Consider the following 15,245-nt stretch of genomic DNA (forward strand, 5'->3'; position numbering starts at 1 on the left):
AATGAGTACGTGTAGCAAGGAAGACAGAATTCATCAATTTCAAGTGTATGTTTTATTGTCCATGTAAAGGAGTGGACAGCACCACTCTTACAGCAATATTTTCTATTTGTTCCCATTGCCCACAACATGAGAAAATTTTTAAAAATTAAAAGAGGGCCTCCATCTTATCTGCCTCCAACATCCTGTCCTGCTCTTTCGTATTGACTGATGAAGTAGTCCAATAATACTTTTATCATGTACCACTTTCCTTTAGACTAGCAGATGGCCACATAGTACACTGTACATTTTTTTTTTCATAACAGCTGCTTTTGCTTAGGAAAATAGCAGGAATGTGATCCATTTTGTTTGTTCTGATTCTCTAAACATTAGGTGCTGCCTTTAAAATCTCTTTGATGTTCTCAGTGTTCTCTTTACTTTTCCAGTTTAGTTTTCATTATTGAACTTAATTACATTTCTGTAATTCTAGCCAAACAATAGTCCACATAAAAGAATATTTACCATCTAAAAATACTAATGTCAATTATTTATAATGCCCTCCAGTATTCTAACTGTAATGAACAGATTTAAAATAGTTAGTGGTATTCTCAACATGCATAACTTACTTGCTTTGTGTCAGATCAACTACAATGAGATCTTTCTCCAGAAGTACTACGACTGCATAGGGTTCTTGAAATTCTATAAGTTAAAAAAAAAGAAAGAAAAAGTTTTCATATTTCACATTCTATAAAATCACCAAACTTACACTTCCTTTACCTGCTGTACAAATGTTATTTAAATGATTTGAGAAGACCAAAATATGAGCCCAAGTAAGAAGTATGAAGAGTACATTAAAAGACATATAGGCTGTATTTCTCAAACTTAACGTTTATGACCATTACCGGGAACAAGAAAGAAATGAGAAGTTGCATAGCATAGAGTTAAATGTATCTCAAAAATAATAAGGTGGTGATAGATTATTTGAGTAGAGTGAGTCTGTCACCTCCCTCTCATAAAGACTTATTCTTCTATAACCTTACATTTTAGACTTAATTTCCTGCCTGCAAGGAGATATACTAAAGAAACAGTAGTTCTGCTTTTCTGATCTATGATACATATTTATTTCCCTATGAGACCAACACTAATACTAAAAAATTCACTTTCTATTCAGTGTGATTTAACATGTTTTTAAAGATTGCCTACTATGTGCCAAATGGTATACACCTCAAAAAAGCAGAGAATCTAAGGATAGTCTAGGATTTTTCAAGTTCTTAAAATTCAACTCGTTCTTTCTCTATTCATCCCTTCCTTTCTTCAATATGTTCTAGAAACTTTGTAAGAACAAAGGACATATGGAGAATAAAGTTGACAAGGTCCATGTTCTCATGGAGTTTACACTCTAGGGATGTATACAAACCATGAACAAGTAATGTGAGCTATAAAAAAATAACATGGATAATGATATAAGAAATTACTGTGGTTGGAGTGGGAGCACTAATTTAGTTGTAGTGGTCATGGAAGACATTGCTTTTCATCTATAATAAAGAATAAGGGAAAGCCACAATTAAAGGGTTATTCTCAATTGAAAGAAAAGGTTTTTACAAAAACATTTTACATACATGATATTTGATTCTCAGTAGCTAGAGCAGATATCAATATTTTTCTATTTCATAGGGAAAATTGAGATCCAAAATGGTTACAAGTTTGGCACAAGTTTACAAAGCTAGTGATAGAGCTGAAATTTTAACCCAGAATTCCTGACTCTAAATTCCATCCTGCTTTCATTATATCAGCAGTTTCTACTGGCCAGTTTAGTATTTAATCCTAAATTGAACAATCACTTGGAAGTAATTTCGTCCACAGTATTCTAGTCTTGGATGGAAAACTGGAATAGATGGCTTTCATGGTCCTTCCAGTCCTGAGAAGCTATAGAAACTATTCACAAATCATATGCTGTAAGAGAAAAACTAAACCGAAACCCCCAAAACTCCGAAGGAGCGTGCTATTGTTTGGTGCCTATCTATGTGACAGTATGTAGTCATACTGCCTGCTACTCAAACTGTTCTCAAACTGAGGCTCTTTTCCCCTTCTGTCTTATTTCTTAAAGTTGTTTTTCAACATTGTTTCAATACTTCTGGGTTGTTTGTATTTTTTGTTTTGTTTTTCGATTGGAAGAACATTGGGATTTTATGCTACTAGTTTCTTCTTTTTCTTCTCTCCCCTCTTTAGGAAAATCATCTGTTGAAAAGCACAGATTATTTTTAGGAGACTACATAAGAATTTTAGTAATAGAGGTTGCCTCTGGAAGGGCAGAGAGAGAAAATTTTCATTATATACTGTTGTGTATTGAAGGATACTTTTCTGGCACTTTCATGTATTTTAATTAGAAATAGTTAATAAAGTACATTTATATTTTACTGAATAAGTTAAACTATTTCTCCTAACCCTTGACCAAAAGAAAGCTCCATCCTCATTACCACTTCTCTGAAAAGCAGATATATATGTGGCTAAGAAGTTGATTAGACTTGGTTACAATACATTTATAATTTATTTAATATTTCTAGAAATAGTCCTAAAATTTCTACTGATGTACAGAAATTTATATATAAACACACACATAGTGTTTGATTTTTGCAAGCACACATTTTGAGTTTTTATTACTGGCATACACATCTTCTTTCTCTAGGCTCTTTAATTGGGAGGAATTTTCATAAACTCAGTTTTTGGTCCTCTGTTCTTTCTTCCTTTCTTTCTTTATCATTCATTCTCATAAATTCGAAGAATATCTATATTCTGATGTTCACAAATAAATATTAAAGATATTTCCTGTTCTCTAAACAACTCCATAATCAGACTTATCTTTCTCTCCTTCAAAAAAACTATTACTGAATATGTAACCACTATTCTTAAAATTTGTTATCTTTGACTCATCTACCATGTCACTCCTAATCCAATTGTTGACCAAATTCAGTGCATTTTCCTCTTTCAATTCCTACAGGCAGTACTCTGTTTCATATCTTGACCATTTTAAAGCACATATCACAAAAGCCTCCCAGCTGGAATCTGGAATTTTTTTAGATTTCAGTGTCTCTCTTTCTTCAAACTCATAAACTCCTTTTGGATAAATCATACTAAAAACACTGCTTTCTTTCATTTTAGTATTTCCTCACAATTCCTCTGTAGCTCCCTATTTTCAAATACCTCCAAAGGCTTTCAATTATTTATCTAAATTGACCTCATGCTAACCTCACAATTTCTAAAACATTTACTCAATATCCTTTTTCGAGATTCAAGTCATTCTTCAAAGCCTGTCTAAATCCTTTTTCCACAAACCTTTGCATGAATAGTTCAGTCACCGACTATTTGACTAGCCTGAAATTAGTGTAATTTAAAAACTTAAGATGTCATATTTTTTAAACTTAAGTCATAATTATCTCCCTCATCTGACCATATTTTATATAATTTGACACCAGAGATCAGTTTCATACTTCATCAGTATTCTCAACAAGTTCTTATAGTATTGAGGTCATAGAACCAACCCACAAATATTTGTTAACAACACAGGTAATTTATCTATCCCCAGCAATTCTAGAAATAAAGTGCCACTTTGATTGTCATCTCCTATCTACTTAACCCATCTTTAAAACATGAAACTAAAGAATAAAACAAATTAATATGTATAATAAAACTCACAACTTATCTTCTTAGTTTATAAAGCACATTCACTTTAGCCTTCCAATAATCATTTGGAATCAATATTATTATTTTCTTTCTACAAGTGATAAATGAAACTCAAACATGAAGTGACTACTTATCCAAGGTCACATAGCTAGGAAATGGCAGAGGTAAAATCATAAACCCAAATATTCTGCAAGCCTAAGTCTCCAAGCCCAGTGTTCTTTCCCCCATATCTATATGTGGGAATGCATATATACACTATGTTTTAATCATAAACTCATAGTTCCTTTTTTATGTTTCACCCTTTTAAATGTTTAGATTTCATTATTAAAATATTTAATTATTATTAGATTCTATTATATAATTTACATATAGTTTAGATTAATTATTATGTTTACAAGAAGTCTTTAAATTTGGGCTGATAAAAATATATAAGCACCTCTCCTCCTGAAGATCCTTCAGACAATTATTCTCAAAATTGAAATAAATCACTAACCACACATCAGCAATCCCAGAGTAATCAGAGGTGCTGCAGTTGCATCTGAAGCAAAGCCAGATGTGAAACAGATACAGCACCACCAGAGTTACAGATCACTGATATTAGGTAAGTGCTTTAACTTTGATTGGCTTTAGAATGGGATGGGTGGAGCTGGTCTAGGAGAGACTATTAGGAGACCTCAATTTCCCCAAGTGATTTCACCCTGGACCCCTATAGGACCCTCCCAGCTCAGCTTCCACCATCCTTATCAAAGTTTAAAGCACTTACCTGACATTGAACCTGAAACTCCAGCACTGCTGCACTACATCTGCTTTACTTCCAGTTCGTCAAGTAGGTACAGTTGCAGAACCTGCTCCAGCCCCTGTAGCTCACAGTGTTGTACCACAGTAGATGTCAGCTGTCAAAACTAAAAATATTTAAGCTTAATTTTGTTAGAAACTTATTTCAAAAAATGATTTTTCAACATAAATAGTTCCATTTTAGTTACTTACCATTCGGATAGGGTGTTTCACATAAAGTTAGAAATTCAACAATAGGATGATCCATTTCAAGTACTGTAATTGCTTTTCCATGCATGATGGTTAAACTTGGTCTTCTGCAAGCTTTGTCATAGGACAGTCCACCAGAAAATATTATAAATGGTTCGCTATATAGGAAAAAAAATTAATAAGACTGAGAAGTCCTTTTAGATGACACAATGTCACAGGATTGAGCCAATAAACTTGACCAAATTCAGTGCATTTTCCTCTTTCAATTCCTACAGGCAGTACTCTGTAGGAATTGAAATGTAATTACACAGGAGAACAAAAGTCTTTCCTGTCCCAAAATATCTCACCCAACAATTTACTATTTTTTCATTTTTCTTTTACTGAATATACATTTTCACCATTAAAATTATTAATGAATCAGTCTTAAGATGTTGAGGTGGAGGAAAGGGAAAGGCAGTGAGGTAGGAGGGAGGTGAAGGGGTCACTGACTCAAAAAGACATCCTCATATATAGTACTAGAGGCCCAGTGCATGATTGAATCATGCACGTGTAGGGTCCCCTACACGCTTTCGCTTTTCGTGGTGGAGCTGGGTGCCTGTCTGCTGGTGCACCAGGCCTTTCAGAAGCCTCCGGCTCAGTGGAGGCTTCTGAAAGGCCTGGTGCCGGAGCAGATAGGCACCCAGCTCCCATGCTTTTGATGGTCCGCGGCAGCTGAGGGGGGCTACCCTGCTGTTGAGAGGCGCAGGGAGGGGGACTCTCGCCCCCTGCGCCTCTCAACGGCCACTGAGGGGGGCTGCCGTGGACACCTGGCTACCCTGCCGTTGAGAGGCGCAGCTGGGTGTCCGTGGCAGGCCCCCTCAGGGGCCGCGGATCTGGCTGTTGAGAGGCGCAAGGGGCGGGACTCCGCCCCCTGCGCCTCTCAACAGCAGGGTAGCCCCCCTCAGTGGCAGCAGATCCGTGCCTCTCAATGGCCGGATAGGCCACCCCGAGTCCCGCCCCCCAGCCTCCTGCCGCCCAATCGTGGGCGTAGCGGAGTGATGGTAATTTACATGTTACTCTATTATTAGATAGGATTAGTTGGTTCCCAAACTTTAAATCACTAAATATAGGCTATGTTAGTTTTTTTCACATTAACCAGTTTGCATGTTGGGTCCCAAATCTCAAAAAGAAAAAAGAGGCAAGTTTCAATATGAAATAAAATGTGACAGTGGCAAACCCAAATGGTAGGAGGTAACATGAAAATTCTATGCAATGGAGTTTCTGTGGAAAAAAGTTATGATAAACAGATGGAGAAAACTAATGTGTAAGGGAAAAATAATTCACCAAAAAGAAATGTGATCTTATTCTCAATTTTACTTAGTGCCAGCCAGTTCTATTTATCTTATAAAATTAATGTCAAACAATTTTTTAATTCTCAGTTAACTGCAAGATACAGTTAGATAATAGAGTGGGAATGAGATGACTATAAGATATCATAGCTATTAGAAAGTTATTAAATAGCTTCATAATTTTTCACTTTTCTCCAATACCTATATCTCTAATATAGGTATATAAAAGAAAATAAGTGATGATATGAAGTAATTTCAATAAGTAAATGTCAAACAGAAAATACTCTTGTTAATTATTTTTAAAAAGAGCTAAGTACTTTTAGTGTACTAAATTCTTTGAGAATACATGCTTCTCTAAATAATTCACTTCCATCCATCCATCCAATAAACTGAAGGAACTACTTTTTTCTAGAAATCACTTTATAAAACTTCCCTTTCTCTTCTGGTTTGTACTGTACATAGTATCAAACATAACCAATAGAACATTTGCTAATTTTATGCTGGCTATATACAACAACAACAACAAAAACCTTTAATAAGTTGCCATCAAAGCCTATATATAAAATACCTGTACTAATTTTTATTTATAATTCTGTCAATATTTTGACAAAAATATTTGAGTTGCAAGCTACACAAGCAAAAATGCTCTAATTTATTTTCCTTGAGTCCTGAATCAATTGACTTGAGTTAGTCTTTCCCCAGTAATTTGACATAGTAAATTACTCACCTACTAATAGTGGTAGTAAGAAACATTTTTGTTCTTTCTATAAATTACACATATATTATTAAGAAGATTTCTCCAGATTTAAAAATAATTTCTAATGAAATGAGTATGGGTTTCTGTATCTTTGTTTGTTGGTTGCTTTGTTTCACATCAGGCATCATGCCTTGGAGAACATAGTACCTTTTCATACATATTGACCTTAATATCTGTTCCAAATATTGATAAAGGCCATAACTATTTACTTATTTCCATGTAAAAGTGAATTTACTCTCATCTCTTAGTACTAATCTAAACATAGATCAGAAGCAATTTACTCTCCCTCTTTTTTGTAAGCACATTGCAAAATATGTCCTTTCTTCTAAAAAAAGTTGTATTTATTTATTTTCCCATCACCATTTTGCTCCCTATACCCTCCTCAACCTCAACCACCTCCCCTGTCCTTTTTAATATTGAAAGAGAGCAAATCAGTTTTGCTCTCATTATGACTCTGCATCAGAAAATATTGGGTATAAACTTAATTCTACATGTACTTCTTTGTAAACTACTGAATGATTGAATAAAAAGTTATTTACTCAGGAAAATGCTCAGGGAACCACTCATAGATAATTGCATTAGAAACTTAATTATCGCAGTAAATCCTCACAAGTATTACCCTCATTTTATTAATGAGGTTAAATAACTAAGCAGAAAAACCCAAAAGAAAACTGAGGTCTGTCAGACTTCTAAACCTGTTCTCCTAAACAGTGGTCTGTAGTGCCTGTAGTAATAAATAGCTACAATTTACTGAATGATTACCATGCACATCCTATATAATAAAAGCCTAATATGCAAATCGACCAAACCGCTGAAGGACTGGTGGAACAACCGGTCGCTATGACATGCACTGACCACCAGGGGGCAAACACTCAATGCAGGAGCTGCCCCCAGCCCGCAGGCCCCAGGCCAGGCATGGTGGGTGCCAGTGGCCCCCCCCCCCCCCCCGCCCGATCGCCCCGCTGGTCACCCCACAGAGGGAGGCGACCAGCGGCAGCAGGGGGGGGGGAGGCAGGGCCAGGTGCCAGCGGGGGCCCCCAATTGCCCCACCAGTGGCCCCACAGATGGTCCCTGATTACCGGCCTGGTCTAGGGACCCTACCCATGCACTAATTTCATGTACCAGGCCTCTAGTTGGTAATATATCGGCATATACTGTGCTGTGTGTACATATAAAGTAAAATTTATGTAATCCTCAAAACTCTATAATTCTCAGCTCTAATGAGGAAAGTATTATCAGCTCCATTTTATAGATGAGGAGTCTGGGATTAATGCAGATTAAATGACTTGTTAGCTTAAAGCAGCTAGTGCGTGGAAGGACAAAGATTCAAATCCAGACTCCAAAGTCCATGTTTTTCATTTCTAGTCTAATGTTTCTCAAACTGTAGAATACAACTTAATAGATATTTGGCAAAAAAAAAAAAAAAAAAAAAAGTTAATAATTTGACACTTGCAAACCATATCTGCCCTTTGAAATTTATAATTCATGCCATATGTTAAAGATTCTGAGAAATCATAAAGAATCCAATTTACTTTTATATAACCCAGAATTTCTCAGATTTCTTAAATTTATTTGATTACAGATTCCTTTCTTCCATGAATACAATCAGTGATTAAAAGGGACACATTTGGTAAATGCTGTACCATACTAGTAAATATCTTCTTTTACTAATACAAATTCATCCTGGGTTATTATAAAGGAAATTAAAGTTCATATAATTTACAGTGTTTTTATACATAAGGAAAACATTAATAAAACTTAACAATTATCAATGCACACAACTTGGGTCAATTTCAAAGGCATTATGTTGGTGAAAGCAGCGAGGCTCCCCTGGTCAGTATGGCTCAGTTGGTTGGAGCATCATCCCATACACTGAAAGGTCTTGGGCTTGATTCTGATCAGGGCACATATCCAGGTTTTGGGTTCAATCCCTGGTCGTGACACATACGGAAGGCAACCAATCGATGTTTCACTCTCACATTGATGTTTCTCTCTATCTTCCTCTTTCTCTAAGATCAATTAAAAAAAAAAGCTAGATGCAAAAGGTTACATAATATATAAATGCATTTATATGACATCTTGAAAACCTAAAACCACAGAGATGGAGAACAGATCAGTGGTTGCCAGCAGTTAGGAGTTGGGGAAAGGTATGACTATATAAGGGATAGCATGAGAGTTTTGGGAGTGGGAAATGCTATGTATTCTTATTGTGATGGTGATTTTGAGAATTTATACATATGTTAAAATCCATAGACCTACACCAAAATAAAAATATTTAACTGTATAATTTGAAATATAATAAAGAAAAAAGCATTAACAGGTTGCCTCAATGAAGGCAACAGGATTAACAATAAATTGTGTAACATAATATAATACTTATTCAATTATAACATTCATTAAGTATATATGATGTTCAGGTATTGCGTGAAGAACTTGACATGTATTTTTAAAATTTAATCCTTATAATACCCCAATGAGAGAGCTACTATTATTATTCCTCCTTAACAGATGGGTATACTGGGCCTGGAGAACTTAACTACACATGAAGTCTATCAATAGGTGGCCATAAAAGGAAGGGATTAAAACAGTAGCAGAAAGTAATTTTTATTTAACCATAGAGAACCTGATAATAGTAGCATTACAGAGATCAACATTCCTATTTTTGAAGGGTATAAAATTATTATGCCTAGAGGCCATCATGGCTGGAGGGCCAGTAGGGAAATTGGTGATTGGGGACCAACAATTTCTGAGCAGAATGATTATTCATCCCTAGAAATGTAAAGCAAGTCTGTGAACAGGCTGGTCTCAGATTAAAATAGGCAGAAAATATACTCCTTACATCTGCTACCTATGCAGTCCTTTAAAGGGCCTATTGCTGCAGCATAAGTAGTAGAGCTCTTCTTAAAATTCCTGCTCTTGTCACAGCCATCCCAATTTTTTATTTCACAAAGTTTCTACTTTATACCAGAACTAGAGGCCCGGTGCATGAAATTTGTGCACTGGGGAGGGGGGGGTCCCCTCAACCCAGCCTGCGCCCTCTCACAGTCCAGGAGCCCTTGGGAGATGTCCGACTGATGGCTTAGGCCTGCACCCCATAGACATCCTTAGCACTGCCATGGAAGCGAGAGAGCCTCTCGCCACCACCACTGCACTCGCCAGCCGTGAGCCCAGCTTCTGGCTGAGCAGTGCTCCCCCAGTGGGACCGCACTGACCACCAGGGGACAGCTCCTGTGTTGAGCGTCTGCCCCCTGGTGGTCAGTGCGCCACTTGGTCAATTTGCATATTAGCCTTTTATTATATAGGATGGGAGTGGATAGATAGCTATTTATTTCCATGTCCAATGTCCACACTATGGCCCATTTTTCTATTTCAATACATCTCAGAACTCTTAATATCAGTGCTCCTCTGCTTTTTAGTCTCCTTTTCTAATATAGTGACAATGTACTTAACTATACAATAAGTAGGATGATAATAATTATGATTAACAATACATATGTAATTATTTTACATTAGAAATCTGAAGAATTACTTCTACACAAAGTTGGATTACCATTACTAGAACAAATCATTAATTTAGGAGCAGTTGAATAGTTTAAAAATGGGATGTCTATAATGATGACAGTAATAATTTGTTTTTAAGAAATCCACTATGTGCCATTCATAAACTTATGACATTACAAATTTCATGCATAACTTCATTAATTTTCATAAACATCACAAGTAAATCAAAGTCAATTAAAAATTTCAAGGTCATATAGATATCTTACTCTATAAGCCAATGATCTTAATCATTACTTTACACTACCTTGATTTGAATTCTTGATCTCCATCTTCACCCTTTTCCTCCCTTTGCCTGTCATCCTATCTTCCCTTTTTAGTACAATCTCAGGATTTCAAAAGGAAAGCCAAGAAGAAATTCACTGATTTCTCTCTTCACTATTCTCCTCACTCCCTCTTGGCAGGTTTAGGTACTCTTTTGCTATGCTCTCATAGCATATTCCTCTAAAAGCACTTCACCTGTCATATGGAAAGCACAAGTTTATGGCCTTACTTCTGCTACTAGACCATAACAGATTCAAAATCAGCCAGTATTCTCTTTCATTTTAGTACACCAAACAAATTGCACAAGTATACACATACTAGAGGGCCAGTGCACAACATTTGTGCACTGGGGGGGGGGTGTGGGGGGGGGCGGTCCCTCAGTCCGGCCTGCACCCTTTTGCAATCCGGGAGCCCTCGGGGAGCAGGCCTAAGCTGGCAGTCAGACATCCTTAGCACTGCCGTGGAGGCGGGAGAGGATCCCGCCACTGCTGCTGCGCTTGCTAGCTGTGAGCCGTCAGCCTGGCTTCTAGCTGAGCGGTGCACCCCTGTGGGAGTGCACTGACCACCAGGGGGCAAATCCTACGTTGAGCATCTGCCCCCTGGTGGTCAGTGCACATAATAGTGACCAGTCATTCCACCATTTGGTCTATTTGTATGTTACCCTTTTATTATATAGGACTAGAGGCCCAGTGCACGAAATTCATGCACCGGGGGAGGGAGGTCCTCTCAGCCCAGCCTGCACCCTCTCCAATCCAGGACCCCTCAGGGGAGGTCTGACTGCTAGTTTCGGCCCGATCCCAGAAATCAGGCCGAAACTGGAAGTTGGACATCCCTCTCACAATCCGGGCGCTGGCTCCTAACTGTTCACCTGCCTGCCTGCCTGATCGCCCCTAACTGCCCCCCACCTCACCAGCCTGATCACCCCTAACTGCCTCTGCCTGCCAGTCTGATTGCCCCTAACTGTCCCCCCTGCCAGCCTGGTCACCCCCAACTGCCTCCCCCACTGCCCTGGTCGCCCCTCACTGTCCCCCCTCTGCCAGCCTGGTCACCTGTCACTGCCCCCTCCGCTGGACTGGTCGCCCCTCACTGCCCCACTGCTGGCCTGGTCACTCCACACAACCTGCTGGTCAGTCGTTTGGTCGTCCCTCACTAACCCATGCCTGCTGTTTGGTTGTTACTGTGAGGGCGTCATGACTAATTTGCATGTTACCCTTTTATTAGTATAGATGTTTTATAGAAGCTTTATATATATAAATAAAATATATATACATAAGCTAACTGGTTAAAATTACCACAATTTTTATGCTATTAAGTCTTTATAATAGTAGGTATAAACAAACATTAAATGTATCTATGATGCCAAGAAAACATTCTAGTGTGAGCATATAAGTAATACAAGATAGGATTATCCAATTTAGAATAAAAATAAAATTAAAGTTTAAGCAAGATTTGGAATTATGGTAATTCTGGATAAATATATTGCCACTAAAAATTATTGCAAGTAAAAAGAACATTGTTGATGTATAGGATATGGCTGCTATATATACGCAAGAGAATTTTAAGCATTCTTTAATTTTCTATATATTAAAATTTAATACTATTTTATTATGCTAATGAACATTACTGGTTATCTTTTAAACAAACAATAATCTTTCCAATTTCAGAGTATAAAAACCTAAAGTACAGAGGCTTGGTTATGTATTTACTTATTTCATGTGCAATACCAATAGGTAAATAGCTCTTCTTAATAATGCTAAATGACTGCTACTTGTAATGTACCTAGCCAAAAGCCCTACATTGTTAAGATTAATGTATATAATACTCATCTGACTATTCATAAAAAATTTAAAATAATTAAGTTGTTATTTGTAATCTATCTATATATAAAAGGCTAATATGCTAAGTGTCCCTCCCTCCGTCCGACTGGTCACTATGACGCACATTGACCACCAGGGGGCAGACACTCAACACAGGAGCTGCTGAGCTGCAGTGACTTGGCAGCAGCGGTTCTCGGGTGACGCACCCTGAAACCAGAGAGAAGGGAACCCGATTCCTTGCAGGGCCACGCAATTCCACCTTTGGCCGTGTGTTAAGTTGTTGCTGGGGCACTGTTGGCCCTGAATCTGGTTTACTGCACACTTGCATTTGCATTCCACACCCTGCATGACAGCAACTTTGCAGAGTCCCTCTCACACATCGGGACCCCTCGGGGGATGTTGAAGAGCCCATTTCGGTCTGATCCCCGCAGGCCAGGCTGAGGGACCCCGCCTGCTTGGAGGGACCCCACTCACTCTGCAGACCCCTTTGGAGCCCCAGTGCCACCCCAGGTGGGGCTGCCGGGAAGGGACCTTGGGAGGTTGGCTCCAGTGCATGTCTGGCCCATCTCGCCCAGTCCCACCCCGCTGGCCACCTTCTAATTAATTTCCTTTCAATGTGCACAAATCTGTGCACCAGATCACTAGTATTCATAATAATGATCATCATATATATGCTTATTAAACAATAAGAAATCTGTTATCGTTAATGGAAAGTATTCCGCCAGGTAATATAATTATGTAAAACTTAAAACAATACACCAACATTAAAAGTTATCTACCTTTCTTGTCTCTGTTATTGCATATTTTCCCATATTCCCTAAAGTAAAAGTGCATACCTGTTTCTACAGGTCTTGTATTCTACTTTAAGTATTGGTTTACAAGATTCAGATTTTCTTCCTTCTCTTTGACTTTTTCCTAAAGAAAGAAAAAGAATTTTATTAAATCTGATTTAAATTCTACTAGTCCATGAGAATTAAAAAGTTTGACTAAAGGAATATAAAGAAAATAATAATGTAATATGTGTTTTTCCCAATAGGATAAACACATGTCTATGTAGCCTAACATTTTTGTTGAATTTGTAAACAATTTATTGAATCCTTATACTTGACTGCTATATAGTCAATAAAGTTATATGTAAACTTATCAAATTTATATTGTTTTACAATCTACATGTATAAGTATAGTCTTATGTAAGGTTATTTTAATTATTTAAGTTCCTTTTTTAAAAAATCCTCAATCAAGGATATGATTTTATTGATTTTAGAGAGAAAGGAAGGGGAGAGAGAGAGAGAGAGAGAGAGAGAGAGAGAGAGAGAGAGAAGAGAGAGAGAGAGAGAGAGAGAGAGAGAGAACATTGATGTGAAAGTGAAACACTGATTTGTCACCTACTACACATGCCCTGACCTGAGATCAAATCTGCAACCCAGGTATGTGCCCTAACTGGGAATTGAACCTGTGACCTTTTGGTGTATCAGACAACACTCCAACCAACTGAGCCACACCAGCCAGAGCTAATTATTTAAGTTTCAAGATAAAATAAACAATCTTTAAATTGAAAGCACACATATATATTTATGCACAAAATGAAATATATTATTATGAAGATCCATTTTATCTATAATACAAGCAAACCCCATTCATATGCAAAAAACATGCTATTCAAAGTTTACAGACTATCAATATCATTGCATTTTCATTAACTTCATTTAAAGGCAAGTTCATTAGATGATAAACACAGGTAGTATGTTTCATGATTTTAAAAAGTAAATTTAGTGATGTATTCTATTGGCATACAACAAAAATAGTGGTTTCTTGTAGGGGAAAAATTATGTTGTTTAGATTTTATAAGATTTTTTTGTTTTGTTTTTTAAATATATTTTATTGATTTTTACAGAAAGGAAGGGAGAGGGAGAGAGAGTTAGAAACATCGATGAGAGAGAAATATCAATCAGCTGCCTCCTGCACGCCCTCTACTGGGGATGTGCCCACAACCAAGGTACATGCCACTGACCAGAATCGAACCTGGGACCCCTTGAGTCCACAGGCCGATGCTCTATCCACTGAGCCAAACCAGTCAGGGCTAGATTTTATAAGATTTTGAATAAAGAATCAGAAAGTATGAAATGGAAACAAAGCTACTTCTGCATTATTTTTAAAAATATATTTTTATTGATTTCAGAGAGAAAAGGAGAGGGGAGAGAGAGAGCTAGAAACAATAATGATGAGAGAGAAACATTGACTGGCTACCTCCTGCATGACCCCTACTGGGGATGTACAACCCAGGTATGTGCCTTTGACCAGAATCAAACTCAGGACCCTTCAGTCCACAGGCCAACGCTCTATCCACTGAGCCAAACCAGCTAGGACTACTTCTGCTTAACTACTTATCTTTCTATTTATGTTTTTGTTTATATTATGTCTCATTTTAATAAAATTGACATTTTTAGATGATTTACACATTTTTTATTTTAAGTACCCTTATTTATTCTTGTATTGCCACAATTGTTTATAGACACAGATACCTATTATAAGTAGGTGTTTACATGCATATATGTTTAAGTTTTCAGGATAGCTTTAGAATGGCACAGCCAAATCCAAATAGGATGTCAAGATAGTTATATTTAATATGTTTAAAGGGTAGGGTATTAGCATAAAACATGCTCTATCTGCTCCATGGCATATTTTCTAAAATTGCTTTTTCTTTTACCCTATGTCAATAAGGAGGCAACTAATAATAAAATATTGGTCATAATCATTCTCATTTAAAAAAAGATTATATGTAAAAAGTAACTGCTGACATAATATGTAAATCGTGATGCCTTACAAAGAGACAACTCTGGCTCAAGACTCACACTGAACAGTGGTCTTGGGGGGTGAGGA

General features: G+C 37.3%; 1 protein-coding gene across 2 annotated transcripts in view; it reads right to left on the minus strand.

The window, feature by feature from the left end:
- Positions 1-15,245, minus strand: part of STXBP5L (syntaxin binding protein 5L) — a 218,925-nt gene that overhangs the window by 124,505 nt on the left and 79,175 nt on the right. For both annotated transcript variants that reach the window (XM_054713945.1, XM_054713944.1), the window contains exons 9-11: positions 13,202-13,280; positions 4,645-4,799; positions 603-675 (exon numbers count right to left, since the gene is read on the minus strand). In XM_054713945.1, the coding sequence (XP_054569920.1) occupies positions 603-675; positions 4,645-4,799; positions 13,202-13,280 (307 nt within the window). The remainder of the gene's footprint in view (positions 1-602; positions 676-4,644; positions 4,800-13,201; positions 13,281-15,245) is intronic.

Source organism: Eptesicus fuscus, chromosome 3 (genome assembly GCF_027574615.1).
Source record: "Eptesicus fuscus isolate TK198812 chromosome 3, DD_ASM_mEF_20220401, whole genome shotgun sequence".
Classification (NCBI taxonomy): Eukaryota; Metazoa; Chordata; class Mammalia; order Chiroptera; family Vespertilionidae; genus Eptesicus; species Eptesicus fuscus.